Consider the following 22,776-nt stretch of genomic DNA (forward strand, 5'->3'; position numbering starts at 1 on the left):
TCGGTCTTGTCACTCTCCTGTTAAAGTGTTGCAATGAGCTCCACTAGTGAGTCTCTTGCAGGTCAGGTGTGAGAACTGGGTATGCAGGCTAACATACAAAGGCCACACTGTATTAAATAGACTACATTGATTATTGAAAAAGCATTACATAGATTATTCAGAAAGTAACTTATCTTATAGTTGTTTGATCTTTTGGGGAAAGTTTAATGATTTGTACTAATGACATGTATTTATAAGCTATCTTGAAGAAAAAATGTTTTCTGCTTTGTAAGGATTTAATTTCCTACTGTTGATCTCAGCTGAGCAAATATTGGGGTGTTTTTACCTCTGCCAACACAGTTGGACGGGGGTTATGTTTTCACCCCATTCAATCTGTTTGTCTGTTTGTTAGCAGGATATTTCAAAAAGTTATCAATGGATTTGCACAAAACTTTGTGGAAAGATCAGTCATGGGGCAAGGAAGAACTGATTAAGTTATCATACCAATTGGCCTTGGGGGCGTGACAGTGGGTGTGGCTTCTCACAAAAATGCATGTAACTTCCGAACAGATTCACGTAACGGCATCAAACTTTGTGGCCTATCAGCAGACAGAAGAAGAAGCAAACCATCCATTATCCATTGGCCCAATCAAACAACATGGGGGCACTGAAGAGCTCATTTCCAATTTATCTGCCCTGCTAATTTTTCTAAAATTTGTGGTAGAGGGGCAGCACTAATGGCCACTGAACAGATTTAGAGCTGATTGACCATGTGGTGTTGTGATAATTGTCTAAAATGCTTCAAAGTGATTAGAATTTGAACAGGCATATCTCATTTGATATCCCATTGCAGGTCCAGTTATGAAAATGTGCTCCTGAACTCCTAATGTGAAACAAGTTGGTAATGGGGCATGGAACAAATTATTACCTTTTTGGTGAAAATCCAACGTGGAACTGGCATATCTTTGATAGAGGGAGTTAGGTATGCGCTCTACCGAGTGCCATGTAGTTACTTACTTGCTTAGGCATTATTCTCATCCTTCTACCAGTGTCTCGAGTGTGAGAGAATCTAAAAAAAATCTTTTGCTAAGGATGTTTACTTGTTCGCTGTGTCAGTCTACCTTTTTCTTCACTACAGAGCTGACAAGGTCAAATAAACGCACCTTTAATGTGGTGAAGTGTAACAGAAGACTCACTCATGCGTCACTCTCTGTGTTCCCAGGTTTGACCTCAGTTGCCTTTCTTAATTCTTGCTAACTTTGAGTACTGATATATTTGAGTTTCTATTTCTTTACATCTCCTCTGAAAGAGAAAATGTCCATGTGTTTGGACAAAGAGGAAAAGCTTTAAAAGCATGGAGGGAGGCAGTTATTTTCTCGTTTTTATAATTCCTAGGTTAAAGTTATTCACTGTTCTCCATTGCATATTCCCTCACTTGTCTTTGAAGCCCACTGACGCCTACTGAGGGCATTATGGTTTATACCGTTATGGTTCGATGATGATTGAGTCTTCTTATGTAGGCTGGCCAATAAAGGAATCTGGTCAGAAACGCCTTTTGAAGGTACAGTTCCCTATGAATACAAGATCACACACACACACAGAAGACAGGAGGCTAATTTTTGCAATTGATGATTCGCTTTCATAAACATCCTTTCATTCATCTGAAAGTCTTTCTCTAGCTCCCAGTGTTTGTCTCAGTAAGCCATCTGTGGGCATGCTGAAACTTCTCTGATTAAAATTTTTAATTAAATCTTTTTCACTTGTTGGGCAGCACTGTAATGACTGCAAAAAAAGACCCTGTCCTCAGTTGAACTGTTCTTGTTTGGTTGCATATAAAATTATAATTTAGTTTGGTATAACATTTTGTAGTTTTGGCAGTATGACCCTATTTAGATTCAGGAATAGTCAGTCACCAATATTGGGTGTTCCAATTATGCCATTTTTTTTTTTTTTTTTTGTGTTCGATTTTAATTGCATATGAAAATTATAGTAATGCATATAGGCCTACAAACTGAAGGGGGCGACTGAGATGAACTACTAACCTGAGAGGATAAAGATAACTGACAGCTCTCATCTCCACACAAAACTTTTTCATAAAACTTATAACCATGCCTAAATCCTTAGTCTGCTATTTTCTTTGCCACTAAATTAATATTTATGTGAAGAATATTTTATAATTTTTAATTAAAGAAAGGCACTCAAATAACAGTTACACAATGTTAAAGAACAAGCCCAAAGTTTAAGTGGTAAATTCATGTGGGCTCTCACCTCCAGAGAATCCATGGCATTTGCAGGCATGAAATTATTGAATAAAATTCATCAATGCATTTCTGTATTATCAACACCTAAGAACATAACACCTAACCATAACACACACTTGTGATACTTTACAAACTTAATGCAATGAAGTATACAATTTTTTTCTTCCACTAACAAAGATGTAAACATGATTTTCTCCTCAGCAGTCTTTATTGTTAGACCAACGTGTTTACAATAAAGTTGTTCTACTACAAGTGTTGCTGGAGTTTTGACCTTTTTAGACCTTTTTCCCTTCTCCATGCACCTCGGCAGTAGGTGAAGTTGTGCCAGAAACCCCTACTCTGCTTTTCCTCAGCAGTCTTGACAGATTTTGAGCTGCTTGATTAATTTTTAATTTTGTTATGACTAATGTAACTAAGAAAATAATCGTCAACATTAATCAATTACCAAAATACTCGTCGGTTGCAGCCCTAGATGCATATAATAACATTTATAGATGTGTACGTTAACAGCCTTTTTTCTAGCGTGAGTAAATAGGTTTACAATTTGTCACCCAAATCGTACAGTAATGTGGGAAAAAGAATAACACCTATTGGATCATGAATTATACCTATTGGTGCTATGAATCAATAGGCTATTATGGCTCACAGTATGTAGCGGTGCGTAATGGCTGTGCACAACGATGCAACGGCTGCTTTGGTGCCGTTGGAAGACATTGCCTGAATTTCTGGCCTGTGATGATGATTGGCGTTTATGTCCAAACCAGGTTTAATAGGGGTCTGCTGACATCCATTTATGGGCAATTGTGGGAGTGGGCATTAGGCTTGTGCGTGTGCACACTGTTTCACGATGATTGACATTCATAAAACGGAACAATGCGTGAAGCAGGGTTTCATAAATCTGAAGAAAAGACTGCATATGCATGTTTTAAATTGTGTGCATACACAGATTTTTAGTCTTGAATCTACAGAGTTTTATGCATCTGGCCCCTGGTGTCTGTTATTATAGCTTTTCCTAATGCGAGCCTGTGTCTTTATTGTTAACAAACACTCTCTAAGGAGTCAACACAGCTCAGTAAACTTAAGTCTGCTTTTGTCCCGTCAGTTGACTCAGCTGTGCAGCGAGCCCTCTCCCTTTCCTGCGTCACATTCCAGCCATTAGGTCACAGAGCTGCCAGGAAGCATGTAAAGAGATCTGTACAACACAGACAGAGAGTGGAGAGGAGGGATGATAGAGAAAGGGACTGAGTGTGGCGGTACGGCTTGTCAGGAGGAGTTCTGTCACTGCAGTTTAGATAGAACTGTAAAAAATGCCTGTGTTGTGACACACTGGCACCATGGAAACGGCTTGCTTCAGCTGAGAGGAGTTCATGTTTTTACACAGGAGCCAGTGATCTTCTCCGTGTACACAGTTTATAAAGGCTCTACACAAGTCCTGAGGGCATCACCTGGACATTTTGTATATGTCAGTGCTGCAATGCACAAGTCTAAACCATCTGGGGAGCTATCATATTGAAACTGATAGCAAGATTGGTGTTCAAAATGTTAGCTGATTATCCTGCATTCACTGTAGGGACTCTACAGTATACACAGTATACGTGTTGTTTTGAACACTTTTACTTGATAAAGTATGACTTTTTTTTTTTCCTGTTTGCATTTTAACATTAGCTTGAATAAATGTCCAATACTTTCTCTGTGAGCTATGTAATTTTAGCACTGCAATTTATCAGTCAATCAATGCAAAGGCAATGGAAAGGTAGTATACTTAATATTACTGCATGACAAATGAGAGACATTTTAGTCGAGATCAAAACTAGGGACATCAGAATATCACAATATATATCAGTTATCGCCACTCCATCCAGATCACTAGTTTGACCCTTGACAGGCCTGCTGTCACTATTACTTAAATCTGCTGGCCTTGTTTGTTGTCAGCGCTACTTGTACATATGGACCCATCAGCGTAGATTTTTGCAAGGGCTAGTGTGCCAATTCTGGGAGGTCTGCCAGGCAGCATACAGCGTGGATGCTTTCTCCCAGAGGGACAAAACGGAAATGACAAGGCAATCGCCATTCTGTCAGCATCGCCATGGTAGCACAGGCAAGGTTATTTATCCTCAAGGTTAATGGGATGACGCCTGGAACTGAAGGTGCCAGATCGAGAGAAACATGTGCCTGTTTTACTTAAGCAAGTAAATGGCACAGAGTGGTGTCACGTCACATAGGACTGAACCCAGGACAGAACGGGTTGGATGAACAAATGGATTGTTACATTTTGAACATAAACATTCACCATTCATTCTACCCCGAGCATACACTGTAAATTACTGGATGAATGCATTAACAACATGCCGAAAATCTTACTAGGAATGTAATTGAGACATTCATCAAACTTTGATGCTGTTGATTGAAATTCGATATGAGTACATTGATAATGGCAGGTAATTTCTTATTTTCCCCTCAACATATTGTGATATTGGTCAGCAAAGGTAAAATGTATCAAAACACAGTATGTTACTGAAATAGGAAAAAAGGGCAGGCTAAATAGGTGCTTGATGAAAGTTTGGCAAGAAACCAAGTATGGCACTAGACTATTAGTTTTATCACCATAGTTACGACTATGCCACGGCAACAGGCAATTTACACGTTTTGCACATAGCTCTTTTTAGGTAATGGTTTGGGGCAGAGGGATACTTGCAAATCGGTTGGCTTCCCGCAGAGCCGTAGCCAGGTCTTGTTTTGTGGTGGTGCTATAGTACATCTGAACCACAGTCTGATAAATTACTAGTAATTTCACTAAATCTCAGCTCCATCATAGCACGACCCTGTTGTAATCATTGGATAACAGCGCATTTGCTCGTTCTGTGAATTTTTATTATGTAGCTTATTTTTCTTTTTGCTCTGTGTGTGTGTGCTTGTGTTTGTTTGGATTCGTGTGGGTGTTTGTGCATTTGTATATCTGTTTTGGAATACACCATCTGTCTGTTATTGAGCATTTACGATGGGATACAACAGCATGTCAGCCTCTGAAGACTGTGTCGCTCGCATGGGATGCCTACAGACTCACCTCACTGAATCACCATCTCCAGTTGAATTATCCATGCCATTTAACACTTGGTCTGGACAGTGAAAAGTGACAAACAGCTGCAGAGTAGGCCAGTGACAGCTGTGGGACAGGCATTCTTCTCTGTTTCCTATGAACTATGCCTCATGACTGTTGATGCTGTTTTCCACTGTTTAGGACTGGGTACATTTCACTCCACTTTCTTTAGTTCATCTAGATGCTTACACACATTATGTACATATGGCCTTGCAGACTTCACATACCCTGTATATGGTTTCCATATCCTTCTCATTGTTACATATTCCATACAGATGTTTTTGATAATCATTCCACCCATTTCATACTGCATATATTTAATATTTTTGGTAGATTTTCATATTGCACATATTTTGCATTAATTCTTCCCTTTGTCCTTTTGTCCCAGTAAGTTCTGCTGTTGTTTAGCACAGCCTACTGATGCTGTAATCCATGCTTCTCCCATATGTTTCATTCATACATTCTACTTAACATGTTCTATGTTGAAATTGTCAGTTGTGTATGTATATATAGGCTAACCCCCATTTGCTGTATTTTTGTTTATATTCTATTTTTTTGTTTTGATTTTTCTTTGTTGTATCTTATTACTATTTGCTTTGGCAACTACCCAATTTCCCCACGGGAATCCTTCAAGTTTCATCTTAATTTCTCTTGGTATGATTATGATAGGTAGATGTGAATGGAACTTCATTCTGTAAACTAGTGGTAAACACATGAATATGTTATGTTGTCACCCAGACTATATTACAGTATTATTTTGCGATGATGTTTGGCTTGCCTTCATTCCACTTACTACACAACATTAATAATTTGACACAAAATATTTTTATTACAAACTAAAGTTTGTCCAAGCTTCTGGCAAAAAATAGTTAATCAGGACTGTAATCCAGGAGTAATATCTTTTTGGCACAAGGAGTCACAAGTTATTTTGATTAGAAATCAACAAAATTGGCCGCACTTCTTGACTGCAGAGTGATATTAATAGATAGTCAGATCACAGTCTGTTCTTGAGAAACAACAGACCTCAGAATGTGTTTATAGGCCAATCAGAGCTGAGTATTCAACAAAGCTGTGTAATAAGTAAGGGACTGCAGAGGGGTCTTCATTGCCCAGAAGGGGCTTATTTTGCAATAATGACGGCTCCCTGTACGTTATCCTGCTTATTACACGGTTAATTACAAAAGATGTTAATCATTTTACACAAAATATTGATTTAAAACGATTTTATTAAAAGTGAAAGTGATTTTACAAGCTTCTGCGCAAAAAAATTGTTCAGCGGGACTGCAACCATAGAAACATCTGTAGCTGTCTGTAGAAACCGCAAACAGCAGCGTAAACAAATCCGGTTTGATTGCCGTTCAGCCTCTACTCAGCAATGAAACGTTTTGTGCTGTTCAAATAATTAATACCCAGTAATACTGGGAAAACCTTTAATGTTTCTATCTTAGGTTTGGCAGGTGTTTGTCCGTAGTAACCAAGGAGTAACGTTTTTTTTTGGCACAAGATGTCGCTAGTTAATTTTATTAGGCATCAACAAAAACAACAAGACGTAGATGTGAAACAGCGGTCTGTTATTCAGAAATAACAGAAATAACCTTAGAGTGTGTTCATTGGCCAATCAGAACTGAGTATTTAACAATGCTGTGTAATGAGGTATTTTAATGAGTTGTGCTCTTACCTCCACACTGAGTGCTGCATCCTGAGCAGTTTTTGTTATATTCAGTCTTCTAATCACAGGTGTGATCAGTTAACCGACTACTACAGGAAAAAGTTGCACTGAAGATAAGATATCCTGTAGAGCAAGTATTGTTCTGAAGAGAGACAAAAACTTAACTGGCTGTTTTGCTTTTTGTGAATCCTACTTGTCAACATGTCATGGTTATAGGAAGTAACACATCTTTACATATGGCATTTGACAGAGTACATGAGGTCAGAACTGAAAGTAAACTACCAGCTATGTTTCTTTACTAACTTGAAAGAGTGTAGATGATGCACTCACCTGACCAACAGATTGTGTTACACAATTCAGAGCTCTTATCTAAAGAGTTTAAAGAGGAGGCTTCTGAAACATTCATTCAATTAAATAAACAGCAGAGCCAATATACTGTAATTCTGTTCCCAATATGCACTTCAAGATTATGGCCATCATTCTGTGCTAATGCTTAGCAATGTTTATCAAATTTTCACATAATGCTTTGATTCTGTGTTCGGGGACACACTTCTACTGCCACCCCCTAATGTATTTTTTTTTTTTTTTCAGTGAAGGACTATTTGGAAAATTGCTTTGTGCTTTTATTTAGAATTATTCATCTTATTTCATTGTACAATATAGGTCCCAGTGTGCTTGTACAGTGTGTGCTGTAAAGTGATGAAGTGAAGCAAAATGCTGATAGAAAGCTGCTCACACATGCTTAAGCTTATAGCTGAGATGATCAGTCACAATATAACAGTAGTGAATTCAGAGAAAAGCCAATAGCACTCTTAACAATCTTTGCTCAAAGGCTGCAGATAATGGGTAACTACCACGGAGCAACTGAAAATGCTGATTTTCAGTAACAACATAGATGAGAAATTTGTGAGAAATTTGAGCTGCCCCTCTAACAATGGCTCCTGACAATTTCAGTACTGGATACTTTTGGAGGGTGTAGCTGTAACATCTGTGTATCTCCAATCATCTTTGTGAATAACTTAAAAACGTAACAACCAGATAAATTACCTGATTACACCTTCCAAGTGTCTGGTTTTCACTAAAATGATTGGGTGTTGTGCACCCCAGAATGTGAGCTCCAGCGGATGTTAAATGCAAGTGCAAATCTGGCATGTAATGCTTTAATGATGCACCATAAATCAATCTACAATACTTTAGAACATGTACTTGTTAGTTTTAATTTGTTCACGCCACCTTAGAGAGTGGCAGGCATGCAATCAGGAAGGCCTAACCACTGGGATTATAGTCGTTCTGATGGATGGCAATGAGACAGATTAATCGACTGCTCTGCAACCCAGTAAAAGGAATGTCATGTATTTTTGAATGCAACATATTAGACTGTATCTAGTTACACTTTGACTTAACTGGCATGTATGAAATTATTATTTGAGTGGTTTCAGCACTTGGCTTATTACACCATTTGTTTATTTGCATAGACACTAACCAGCAATAAATGCAGGCCTATTTTTCTTCTGTAGCTTGGCTTCATGTTCTGAGTTTACATGTTATCTGTCTCCACACAGCTGACCTATGGAATGTGTTGCTGTTTTTGGATAGGTCAGTCAAGTTTTGTGATGCCCTGTAAATCTCAGGAAACCTTTTGAGAACCTGCCGGTCCCCAAGAGCTGCCGGTCCCTCTTGGAATTGCCAATGTTATTATTATTCTGCTTCTTCTTCCTACAAGGAAATCTGCCTTCCCATGTATGAAAATAAACCAAACTTTGCACATAGGTCCAGTGCCATGCCAAACTTACTCAACTGGCATTGTGGGCTAATAGTCCTGATGGTGGCGCTACAGCAACCGTCTAAAGCAGGCCTATTCAACTGGCGGCCCGCGGGCCAACTCCGGCCCGCCAATCAAGTCACACCAGCCCGCCGATCAGTTCTCTTTACAAATAAATACAATTTAAAACCTGAAGAAAAAAAAAATCACGCAAATAATGGAAATTTTTGCCACAATAAATCCTTCAAACCAGCAGAGCGCTCCTGTGTAATGTAAACTAGAACCTGTTCTACATACTCCGGTACGGTAGGTGCAGTGTTGCCAACTTGGCGACTTTGTTGCTAGACTTAGTGACTTTTCAGACCCCCTGGCAACTTTATTTCTCAAAAGCGACTAGCGACAAATCTGGCGACTTTTTCTGACCATGGGAAGCAATGTTAATGTGTTGAATCCGAATCCCAAAGCATTTGGCAATAAATTGGTATAAATTGGCTGATGCCAGTTTTGTCTACTTGCTTGTCTAATCCAGAGAGGTCTGATGATTACAGCGCTTGAGAACAGGGACTGTAGGATAGGGTCCACTTGTAATTGCTACCGGCGTGCACCGAAAGTGGCCCGGGTGGGCGGAGTCAGTACTTACATTAAAACGGGCTACGCCGCAGCGTGCATAACAAGTGCAGCATTATATATTGATATGCAAATTATCGTATGACATCATCAATGTCACTATCAACGCTGAAGAAAAGAAAAGTTGATGCCGAAAATCGTCAATTCAACAGTGACTGGACTGAGAAATATGTGTAAATAAAGAAAAAGAAAAAAATAAAGAAAATGAAATTAAGCACTTGGCCTAATTACTTAAAGAATGCCTATTTATTTTCTTTTTTTAATTTATGATTAGGCTACTTTTGCAATGTAACGAAATAAAAGTTTAGAAAATGTGGTGGCGCGTTTTGTCAAGTGTACATACATAATGAACTGAAATGTCCAGCCCCCAGGCCCTTAGCTTTCTGACAATGTGGCCCCCTGAACAATATAGTTGAATAGCCCTGGTCTAAAATTCATAACAAATCAGTCGTACGTGCTACCGCTTTGCAACTTTCACCAAAATGTAGGCCCAAGTGAGCAGAAATGTTCAGATGCTTCCATCACTCTATTTTTCTCAAAATCTGTAAAACTAATTAAACCTATCTCCTCCCACATTTTTTGCTCAATTGACATCAAACTTGCTACACTGCATCTTCAGACTGTCCTCCACAAACGATCCAGCCAGATTTTTGAATTATCAAAAATTGAGCCCACAGTGCATCAAAATGTTTTACGGTAAACAGTACTGTAAACAGCTACTGCAAATTCTCACTAAATAAATCTCCAATGTTCATGAAAATAAATGACTGAAATTTTTATGTCATGGTAGATGTAGAGTGTACAATTTCATAATTGTATCTCAAAAACTGAATTTTTGACAGCATTTTGAATTCTGCCCCCATGTAAACTATTGCAGTCAATGGAAATAGAGCATCTTTAAACATCAGTTGTTCATTTATGGAGCAATTATTCTTTGTAAAAACAAATTACAGACATCTCTATGTTGTCTAGATGAAGTACACAAATTCTCAGAATTTTGTCCTGATAACTGAATTTTTGACACTAGTTTGAAATCTGCCTTGACATGCATGGACAGCTGTTATCCTGCACCCTGGTGGTTGGGTAAGTCATAGTGTGAAGCCACCTCTAATTTTCCCACTTCTCAGGTAGCTCAAAGGTGGTGGTGGCAAAGGTTGTGAGTTCGAGCCCCAGGGGATGCAGAGTAAACATGCTTATGCCAACTCAGGCATTGTGCTGTGTGGATTAGAGACACATGATTTCAAAGATGTTTTAATGATAACTATGGTCCGGGCAGTTCTCCTGATGGACCCTCATGTATTTTTCATTCGTCCTCCTCTTCTTCTTCCTCCTCTTCCTCTTCTTCCTCTTTCTCCTCTTCTTCTTCTTCTTCTTCTTCTTCTTCTTCTTCTTCTTCTTCTTCTTCTTCTTCTTCATCTTCCTCCTCAAAATGCCCGGCCCCGACACTGCTGCGCAGCAGCTATAATTCTTTTTTACTTCGCTCCAGCTCCCTCGAAAGGTAAAAAGGAAAGAAAAGCAGGAAAATGGATATTGAAAGCACCCAGTAGAAAACCAGAATAGTTTTCACAGTGGTTTTCATTGCAGGGAGCCCACATGCCGTGCTTTCTTGTGTTGAGAACTGGTAAATGTTCAAAGCAACTTGAGACATTGTATTTCACACAGTTCTGCCAAATAGAATATTTTTCTGCAAACAGAAAAAAGATACAAGTGAGTCATCATCATCAGTTGTACAATAGCCTCAAGTGTTTTCTACTATATTAAATATTTCGCTGAATCATATAACTATAGGAGCTAGCACTATGAATGCAAGGTTTCATACTTGGGGCCAGCCTTTGTCCCTGGGGACATCTATCAACATGTACTGCAAGTTAATAGAATTGTATGGCTGTAGAGTTTGATGTGCTACTTATTATTCCTTTAAACAAACCATTACAGCTTGTCTTACAAGCACCATAAGGTCGATAAAAATACACTTCCAGACTTCCTTTGGCTGGAATAGTTGACTGCAAAGTCCTTAGGCTGATAAAAAAGTGCAAAGTTAGCTCTGTTCACACTACTTCTTTGTTGAGAATTCATGAGTAGTCATACAAGATGTGTCAGCTGGCAAACACATGTTCATCCAATCACAGGAAAAATCATTGTTGTAGTTCAAGAATAGGAGAACAGACAGTTCAAAAAAGTGTTCATGATCCTTCCTCTAAGATAGTTGAATGGATGTGAATTATAATTGTGCATTGGCCAGTTGCCAAAAACAATATTCTGCACGTTTTGCATTTTGTCTGCAGATTTTAATCATTTAAAAACTACTTAAGCGAAATTGCACTGGTTTGTTTTCAAGTAAACAGAACAGCAAGTTTTGAGTTGGCAATGACATTTTTTCTCCTGTGTAGAAACACATTAAACTAAAACCCAATCTCAGGGCACATTTGTGAACCATTCCACCTCTACTAATTACATGCATAGTTGCAGTAATGGGGACCTGAGTGTGTCATTTAATTGCTTATAGCTTTAATTATATTAGCAGTGAATGTGCCTGACTACAAACCTTGGTTACCATAGCACTAACTTTTTATTTTGTAAAGCACCTACTATGTTCAAGGGTAGGTTAGCTAAAAACAAGTGGAGTGGAAGATACTAGTGTCAGATTTTTTTTTTTTCCTACAAAGAGGCTACAGAGTAATTCTTCTACATGAAACTGTTTCATTTGAATACACTAAACATCCTCTACATTTGATTTAAATCCCTTGTGTGTACTTTTGAGTGGCAAGCAGCTTTCTCTTAACTTATGGTATTAGTATTATAATGCACAACAGGCTTCTTTCCAGGGTATGAAATATTGCAGTAGGTCCTGGTACAGACATATTGTTGAGGCTAAAGACACGACTGACGAATCTGCTCCTGCATGCTGATGCAGTCATTAGTAAGAAATGCAGCTCAAATCCATGCCAATGTTTCCGTGGGATCCAGACCTCACCAATCAGTAAGCTTGCAGGTGGCATTTAGTGCTGAGGGAAGACAATTCATCCTAATTTCTGTCAATGGATAAATCTGAGACATTTCCAGGGGTTTTACTACCTTGGCTAGATTCTTGCCCGAACTAACTGACAAATACATTGAAAGAAAGATGAATGAAATGATTGGTGTGTGTGTATGTATGTGTGTGTGTGTGTGTGTGTGTGTGTGCGCGTGCGTGCACCCCATGATGCATGTTTATGCTTGTTCTCTGGTTGAAGTAGTAAAATATTAACAGATAAATAATCCTGACTCATGCTGTCTTTCTGGGGGACTCTTGCTCAGTTTGCTAGGTGTTTATACATAGCAAGACATAAAGCCACCCTTGATCCTGGGTGTTGTAGTGTAGAGGAATTCTCCTATCTTTTTCATGAACCAGTAGCAAAGTTGCCCTATATCTGTAGGGAATGGGATCATGAATATTGTGTTAACCCAGAAAAGTTAAAATCCATGCATGCCTCCTTGTTCCCCTGATCCCGCAGCCTTTTGTTGTTCCATTGGCCCATTGTACCCGAGAAGAGATCAAGGGGACCCCTGTCGGTTGTGGATTATTCCTTTGTAGAAGCGCCACTGTAGGGGATAGAGGATTAAAAGAGCAGACAGCGGATGGGGATTCTAGCGGAAGTTAGTTTGCAGCACCCACTGCACATGAATTGTTAACGTGAAGCATTCTCTCTTCAGTGTTTGCTGTAGATATTTTTTTTTTTTTTTAGATATTTGGAGTTGGCAAATTTTGTTTTGAGAACAACCCAGGTTCGCTCCTGGGCCCATTCCGGGCTCCGTTCCAGAAAGTGTAACAGTTTAAGAATGGGTTTTATTTGGATATTTATATCATGAAGTATGGACAGCTGTTGGAACTGTTGGCCAGATGAGGAATTTTCATTTATTCCAGCTGTGGGGGGGCACTGCCACTGAATGAATATTAAGGAAGCATTTCGGTTAACACAACACCATTTCGGTTAAGGGAATATCAGGACCTGTCTGCTATCTTAGCAGTAATATTGTCACAGTATTTATATTTTTGCACGTGTAACAGTCAGTATGGCCAGGCTGAGGTAATTTCTGTGAACTAACATACAGTGTGTGTAACCTTATGTCTCTTGTTTTTCTGCAGGGAGCCATGGGCCTCGAGGCTGGGCAGCCTCCTACCCAGAATGTGCAGAGAGGAACCAATCACCTGTGGACATTGTAGATGAGGATGCTCAAGTTTCACAGGAGTACCAGGAACTGACGCTTGACAAGTTCAATATCGAGTCCTCCAACCAGACCACCATGAAAAACACTGGAAAGACAGGTCTGCATCAGTGCATTTCATTTATAGTGGTGGGTCGGTAGCCAGGTTCCATTATACAGTATTAAAAACACTAACATAATGATGCCAGTTCAAATTTCTGCTATCACAACTCTCGATTACTGACTTTCAAATGACAGCATGATGAGTATACAGTTTTGAATGTAGAAATGTTAAATTAAAATGTCAATCTTTAAATCAAACAAATATTGCCATGTATTTCCTACCAACAGATTTTTAAGGCAGCAACCTAACAGATTTTCTGTGCTCCCATAGCCAAATTTCACAACCAAGCTCTAATATTTCAGTAATTACAAAATTACACAAAACGGCAATTAGTCGGTCATGATTCTAGTAAATCTATCAGTAAGTCTAGTAATTCCATCATAATCAGCGTTAGTGTGGATCTGCATTGTCTGTATTTGCCTTTACTAGTGTCTCTCTGCTCCCTTCAATCTCTCAACATTCAGTTTGTATGAAGTCTGCATGCTTTTCTTTTATACACAAAGATTTTGAAGCTTGCTTGATTAACTGATCCTTCAAATCATGGCTTCAGTTTTTTTTCATCGGCAATCATTCTTCTAAGATCAGATGTATATAAAATCCGTGGACCATCAGTGTTAAAACCCTGACCTTAATTGATCGCCCCTGGTTTTGGCCGCTCTTTCTCTCTGAGAGTAAAGAGTGTCATCTTTTGCTTTTGATCTTAATGAGCCTTGTTAGCTACCATGACAACCAAGGCCACTGGGACAGCAGAGCAATGCTTTGGGCTGCTTATTTACAAAGATAGAAATACAGGCCTGGCCTGTAATTTTGGGGACATACTGTATAGAGAAGATTGTAGATTGGGAGGCACTCTGAAACTCATCAAACCAGGAAAAATGTTACTTGTAAATATTAGCATAATCATAATAATTTGAAGTTTTAGTATTTACCAAATTTACATCACATTATCGTAAAATATTGTACATCACAAACATTCACATCGCAGTATTGTAAAAATGATTTACGATTAGTTTGTACTAAATGAGATGAGATAAGTAATTTTGATTATTAAACTGAGCTCTAGAGGGGTTGACCATTTAACTGATACCTTGCTTTGCAACAGCAGTAGACAATTATATACTATATAGTCATTAGTCTTGCTTATTTGCATTATGTTGCCACATCTGGGTGTGTTTGTAGTACTAATACATTTTTTGTAGAAACAAACGGTACCCACAACCCAGCCAATGCGTTGTGGAAGAACTACTACCAACCACCACCAGACTGGGACAATAATTCAGGCCGGGTGTCATACACCCGTCAGGCCATCTTGTTACACACCAGCAACAACGACTTTGAAAGCATCCACCACTGAATACATTGCAGTGAATCGGTAGAATCTTCTTGAATTCCTATCGACTCTTAGAAAAGACTCACAACCAAAAGTGGCAAAAGTGCTGCCATTTTATCAGTTCATATCCCCATTCAAAGTGTACTATTTGGTTCTAGTCAACAAAGAAATATTGCTTGATATTTGCCTATTTGAACAAACATAAGCATAGTCACTACAACTCTTTATTCCATATAGGCTGACAGTCACAACAGCACTCTATTCAATGTAAGGGAAACTCAATAGCACTCCAGTTCATATATTGCAGCATTCACATGTGACTGTCACAGGCTATGGCAGTGTATATGGTGCAAACTATTGTATCCTGTATCCTGTATCAATTTGCCAGCAGCTCATACATTTTATACAACAGATAGATCTACATACAATGCAGCAACAGTAAAATATATCCAGTCACTCAAGGTCAGGAGCAACCTCAAGATGTGTGATCTTATTAAATTGTTCAGTGAAACTAAGTAGATAAATGAGACCGATGAGGGACTGTCCTGCCTTAGAAACACTGCTATTATGTCCACCTTTGCAAAGGAAAAAGCAAGAACACAACTTATTTTCCAGTATACTGTACCTAAAACTATGTAGTAGTGAATCACTCACTTTACCTTTTATACACAGAATGAATTGACCCATACAATTAATCTAACAGTGTCATTTGTTATCCACAGTGGGGCCAAGCAGGGCCCTATAGAGGCTAGCATAATATATGCTCAACATAACTCATTCTTATGTGCATTTTGAACTGTTTGCCCTGCACTTGTAATTTCCATTGAGCTCGTTCCCTTGACCTAACCCTCACAAAGAGCAACACTGGAATTATCTCCACCTTGTAGGAGAAAATACACTATAGTTGACTATACACTAATGACATTCACTATAGTTTATGGTCACATTCATTCGTTTCTTGCTTGCTCGCTATTCACATATGGTAGCCCCCTCCCATGTTGCACAATTAACCCAACAATCTTATCAATTATTCATGTTAGTGCTGTGTGGGGCTTATTTTACACTCAAGGTGAACAGCCTAGTATCACATTTGGACTAATCAAAGTCTGAGTTTTGGACTAGCTTCCCTCACAGTAGCATCATCTTGTCTTGACTGACCCATGCTGCAAACACACTGTGGTGCTAGTGGTTCTAAACATATCCAATATATTGAAGTATTTATATGCCTCCTCCTAATGTCTCCCACAGGAGATGGGCTAATGTCTACCATAAATGCCCATGGATTAATGTTTTAAGTTGCTTTTTTGTTTTTTACACTGATTTATTTTCATACAAGATAAATGTTAAAGGTCCCCTATTATAAGAATTTAAATTTCCCTCTATCTACATATATAGATCATAGATGTTTAATGAAGATTTCCAACCCTTTTTTTTACCGGCTGTTGTAGACTAGGCTAAGTCTGGCCTTGGTCTTGATTGGCTCCCCTCACTAAAGAATTACTGAAAGCCATCCAATCAGGCCAGTTTGCAGCATTTGAACTGACACACCCACTGGAAAGCCTTGTTTACCTCATTTTAATTAGAGGAGGATGTTCAATGGCCAATCAGGGTCCAGTATTGTGTTTTGGACATGATGGTTTATTCCCATAATTAATCTTGGGCCTTCCCAGTCATTTTTATCAGCCAAGTCGCCATCCAATACATCCTTGATATTTTGCATTTGGCAAGTAAACTTCCAGGATAATTATCCATGCTATTATCCATGATATTCTTTGTTTTTGAATCCTACTTAAGCCGTTAAAGATTATGTCAAATGCGCCATGCAAGTACACAAGAACAGACAAGAACATTGTTTCTTCTTTTTTTCTTTTCTTTTTTTTTCTTTTTTTCAACCCCATTTTTTCCTGCTGGTTCTCACAGCAAGTCTTCAAGAGCCAAATACAGGTCAGTCAGTCATGATGGACTCTTCACTCGTCTTTTTTACCACACCAACTTTGTCATGGTGTGGTAAAAATACTTTTCCATAAATGATGCCTGTTGTTTATTGAGCAGCATTTAATTAATAAAAGGAAGTAAAAGCTGTGGTATTTTGATATTTCTCTTTGCCCAATCAAATCAATTTTGATAACATCATGCAATGGGAGAACTTACTTGTGGGTTGATTTGTTGGCACGGGCTGCTGCGATACAGTGACATATGAGCAGTGCCTCTAGTTACACATGTAATGTTATAAGCTAATGGTTCAGTCACTAGCATTGACTTCCAAGCCAGTTCGCCCAACATTACTATATTTCCCATAAGAAATTGAGGCTGCTTATCAACTAGGGAGTCAGAGAGCCGAGATCACATTCAAATAAACTCTTAATTAATTTGGTCTCTTCATCATCTCCACAAATGGTCCATGGAACTGTACAGAAACTGTAGTAATTTTCTCAATTGCTCTCATTTTCCTCAGACAATGTGCCCCATAAAGAACCACATGTTTTACATTGTTGTTGAAGATAATAGTTTTTGATATGTTTGGCTTTTCAGATGGTCTTAGTATTTAAGATTTTTCCTATTACTTCCCTAAACTTGGTTGGATAGTAATCCATGATTCATGCAGAACATGAAAATATAGATTAGATAACTTAAACATACACAATAATGAAAAGAAACCTTAATGACACATTAATGAAAGTCAAACCTTGGTTATTTACTCTAGATAATATCAAAAATGTCATACTATGTAAAAGTCAATGTTGTAATTAAGCACTGAGCGAATAGATCTCCAAAGTTCATTGTGATTGATTTCACAACTTTCCTTTGTGCCTTGACCTGCTTTGAGATCAGGCTGATTGGCCACCATTCAGTCAGTGTTCCTCAACTAAACATTTCCCAGGCAAATTTCAAACAACCCTCAACCAAATTCATGAGGAATCTGAAGACCCCAGAGACATTTGCATTGATCAAGGATTTACTTTCACACAGACTCCCTTTCTTTCACAGGCTGTGATTCAAGGTCTTTTTGGCTTAGCTTCTAATTCCTGCTCTGCTGTTGGAGGGTTCAAACACACCCAGGGCAGCATTTCTAATGAAACTCCCCGGGCCAGCGAGCCTCCCTGACTTCCCTTGCCTTGCACACAGATTACAGTGCCCCATCAACGGCGGTCCTTTATTAACAACCTCTGTATCCATGTGTGTGCAAATGAGTTGCACAGTTATGTGCATGTGATGTTTGGTTCTTTTCACTTTTGCATGATGCTTTGTGCTTAGAAAATCGTCTGCATCTGAGGCCTTTCCCTGTGTGCTGAAGGCCTTCAGTTTAACCAGCACAGGCTCGTTGTTGATACTGCTGGCGGATACTTTCTTGTCTCACGACGGGCTCAGCTCATCCCCTGTCACACGAGCCCCTTCTACGTTCTGCTCTCTTCATATCCCCTCTTCTCTCACCCCTCCTTTTCTCCACATTTCTCAACCCTCCCTACTCCCCCTGCTATCGTTCATTGCGTGGTTTTCTGTGTCTCTTATCTTGATTTCACCCATTCTCTTGGCACAGCTTGTTCATCATGTCATCTGTGTTTACTGACAATCTGTGTTTGCCTGTACACATGCTCATCCTCTTGGTTTGCTTTGTGTTATGATTAAAAGTGGGCTGTCCTTATCCACAGAGGCTGACTAAATCCTCCTGTAACAGGGGAGGATCAGCCGACAGAGAACTGGGTCTAATCTGGCTAATGATGCCAAATGTAGAGATGGTGAAGGGTTGTAGATCCATTCAGCGAGGGCAGCAGCAGGAGGATATCAGCCTTGTCATGATGGAGTTTCAGATGCCATGAGAAATTTGAGAGAACTCAGTGGAGCCGCTGATGTCCTTTTGAACTCGGCACAAACTCACACTAACATGACACTGATAAGTACATGGAAGCAGACAGGCTGAATTTTTAAAGCGAATGCAAATTGCTGTTGTCATGTGAAAACCCAACTCCAGTAATTTTCATGTTTTGACTTCAGTTGAAGGATTACATGGTCCTCTTCTATGGGTTGGGAAAATTGTGCGATCCTTATGAAACACTTTCAAAACCCATTGTTTAATTTTGCCGTGAACGTTCTCACATTGTGAGAAAGTTACTATACTACAGTAGATAACTAAATACAAAGGTATTTTCAGTCCATTTATTTTTCAAAATTTGAATGGGTAGTTATTTCATCTCGTTATTTTATGTGACTCAACTTACTGTGTCCCCAGCTTTTGATAGGTAGGGAATTAAATAAAAAATGTAGAATGATTACTCTTGGATTCAAACAATAGCTAAAATGAAATGGAAAGGCAACAAATTCTCAGAAGAAGCAAATTTCCTTTATAATTCTTAACGTTTTTAGGCAGCAATCCAGAGTTGAGATAAGTCTACACAGCATGGATTTAATGTCAAAACTGTGCCCATTGGCACTCAGAAGATATGCTTACTTATAAATATATATAATATATGTAAAATAAGCTCATTTCTAACTAATTTGTAATGATAGTAACCTAAGGCTATCCAAACAGCTCAGAAGATTTCTGACCATAGAATCTGAGAAATCGCACAAAACATTATTATTGAATATATCTACATTGCAGCCTATTTTGGTATCTGCATGGATTGAAGATGTCAGCAATGTCTCTTTCTCATATGAAGGTGATAGTGGGCTACAATTTATTCTTCCACTTAAAGAGAACCGGATGAAATTAAACAAACCAACCAGGCAAATTGCCAACATCATTTATCAAAAGTCAATAGGGGTGTTGCATTTCCCTTGAGAAACTAGACAACACAGAAACCTAACCTTGCATGATCTTGGTGAAGATAAAATACTTAAATCCTAAGATGAATATGACATTGCTATAAATTAAAATATTTCATCTTATCACATTATTCATACATATACAGGATATCACCCTTTTGCACTTGCAAATTGGAAAATATATCATTGGCCTTCTGCATACAATTTCTAACAAAATCAAATGTGAAAAGCCTCATTTACTGTGTGAAACCCACACTGAATTTTATTGAAGCAGCTGCCAATAATCTGAATACACAGATTTTATTTAAAATGGCAAATGCTTTTATAAATGGGATACACAATATACATTGATACCCCCCCCCCCGTTTAGAGTTATGGGCCTGGTTAGGCTAGTTTGTACTCGCCTACTCTTTGTCTTGTTGTTATTGTGTTAATTCTGTGTATTTGTGTATGTGTGTGCCTGTGTGTGTGTGTGCGTCTATTTTCCCATTTTGTTATCAACATTAAATTTTTTCTTTCACTCACTCTTGGCACCCATTGTATGCCCCACCATCCTGGAAGAGGGATCCCTCTCTTCTTTAAGGTCTTTCGCAAAGTTTCTCCCATTATTATTATTTTTTTTCCCTAATGGTTTTTGTGGGATTTTTTCCTCGTTCTCATTGAGGGTCTAAGGTGTTGAGTGGTGTCGTTTTCATTTTCATTTTGATTTATTGTTTTCATTTACTGTTTCATAATGTGGGTGCTGTGAGGCCATAACAGTGATTAAGAGGTTCACAAATAAACCAGATTTAAGTCAGCAAAGTGTGACAGTTTGATTACGATATTTCCCTTTTGCTTCCACTGTACGATTCCTTCTTTTTGTTTTCTTCTTTGTCTGCAGTTGCTGTTCTTCTGAAGGATGACTATTTTGTGAGAGGTGCAGGACTGCCTGGGCGTTTTAAGGCTGAGAAGATGGAGTTTCACTGGGGCCAGAGTAATGGCTCGGCGGGCTCAGAACACAGTGTCAATGGCAGAAGGTTCCCTGTAGAGGTAAGGTGTCCTGTTACTGCAATAAGCTATGACAAATGTGCAAGAAAGAGCCTCTTGGGTGAACAGTGAATATACAGTAGAAGGATGCGAGAGGGTAATTGTAATGTATTTCTTCAGATGGATGAGTTCTTTATAGAAACTGAAAAAATGGGACTGTCCATGAAATCAAATCAATTGTGTTATGCAAACAGGACTTTTTGACGTCTAGGAAATTAATACAAAAAAAATATGAGCAGGAACACAGAAAAATACACTCAGTGGCCTAATTAGTACCGGGCAGGATCCCTTTTCATCTCCAGAACAGCCTGAATTCTTCATGGCGTGGATTCAACAAGGTGCTTGAAACATCCCACAGGGATCTTGGTCCATGCTGACAGTCCCTGCTAAATGTTCAGCGGCACATTCATTCTCACCTCATAGCTTCTCTATTGGGTTGAGATCTGGGGATTGTTCGGACCATTGGGGACAACTAAATGCATTGTCATGTTTCTGGAGCCATCTTGAGACGATGTGACATGGCACATTATCCTGCTTGAACTCGTATAGAGCCATGCTGAAAAGTAAAATTCAACCAAAGTGAAAAAGCATTTCAAATTATAAGGTCGCCTCCATACTTTCTCAAGCAATGCATCCTAGTCAAAATGCTGTTTTGGAACCTGGTAGACAAATCTTATAGGCTTGTTTCCAAAATATGATGGAATCTGATCACAATCATATTTTTGATCTAGTCCTGGATGGTGTTGTGTTTCCTAGAAGGTATGTGATTTGGAAGCTTAGATTAGGTACCAGGTAGATAGCTGAATTTTCCAAATAAATCAATGTATTATTTAGAGAAGTACATTTTTTGCATGTAAGAGACTTCAAACTTGTGATCTGCAAGAGCTGCATAGACTGCCAGATTTCTAAACCCTTTTCTGAAACCTCCCTGGTCTGAACCCCTTGGGAAAGAAGGTCGTTTGAACCAGTGAAATGTTTGAATCGCTGAAAAACATTGAAATAACTTGGGGAATTTTTTTATTCAAAATGTTAAACAAATGACATACATTCCAAAATGCCTTCCACTGTTCATGTTCACAAATATTAATGGAGTTGTCAGAGTATAATCTGAATTCTATTTTAGGGCAGTTTTTTGCTTTAACCTCAAGGACATATCAGCTGTGAGAAAGAGAGAGATTAGTCAGAGAGAGACGGGTGAAAAGACGTGAGAAAAATAAAGGTCTGATGCAGGAGCGGGCCAATTGATCGGGTAAAATGAGTATCTGGTACAGATATAGTTTTGTTACATCTGCTGTTTGATACTTTGACATCAAAAAAAAAATCCACACTATCACTGAAATAGAAAGCGAAATGGGAAGTGAACAAGATGAGGTGCGTTCATTTTACCCCACTGACAAAGTATTTGGCAAAGTTTTACTATAGGTGCGATAGCACAATCAGAATTACAAATAGACATGAACAGGAAAAAGACATAAAGACAGCATGATTCATAGACAGTTTCAAGTTGTCACAGACATAGCTATATAGCTATACGTGTTGTTAGAATAACTTGATTTGATGATGATGTTTTGGTGTGTGATGTACTGATTAATGATGTTGTGCTGCTGCTGTGGTTGCTAAGTTGATTAAAGTAGCTAGCTCTTGTGAGTCTCACTGTAAATCATCATCTGGTTTTGTAACTTTATCTGTGGTAAAGTGAGTGCTGCAAATGCGACGGTTTCTGATCTTGCATCCCTCTCTCCTCAGTGCATCGATCCATGCAAGGCGCCTTTTGTCATCCTTAGGGAATGTAAACATTCTTATTTTTGTGTTAGAGAACACCTGACAACACAACAACATGAGCCATAGGATTTTTTTTCATGATCTTCAGCAATCAGAAGTCGTTTTCAACTTGAAAAGCGCCTGCCACTTCCTAGTGTAAACAGCTGCCCAGATGTTTTCACTCGTCTCCT

At 38.8% G+C, this 22,776-nt stretch overlaps 1 protein-coding gene across 1 annotated transcript in view; it reads left to right on the top strand.

Moving 5' to 3' along the window:
* Window positions 1-22,776, top strand: part of ca16b (carbonic anhydrase XVI b) — a 107,716-nt gene that overhangs the window by 43,737 nt on the left and 41,203 nt on the right. Inside the window, exons 3-4 of the mRNA XM_071526966.1 lie at window positions 13,522-13,701; window positions 20,679-20,827. Of these exons, the coding sequence (XP_071383067.1) occupies window positions 13,522-13,701; window positions 20,679-20,827 (329 nt within the window). The remainder of the gene's footprint in view (window positions 1-13,521; window positions 13,702-20,678; window positions 20,828-22,776) is intronic.

The sequence above is a fragment of the Centroberyx affinis genome, unplaced genomic scaffold, assembly GCF_046629955.1.
Source record: "Centroberyx affinis isolate AG114_WGS23_722 - 3 ecotype Tasmania unplaced genomic scaffold, CSIRO-AGI_Caff_v1 ptg001484l_1, whole genome shotgun sequence".
NCBI lineage: Eukaryota > Metazoa > Chordata > Actinopteri > Beryciformes > Berycidae > Centroberyx > Centroberyx affinis.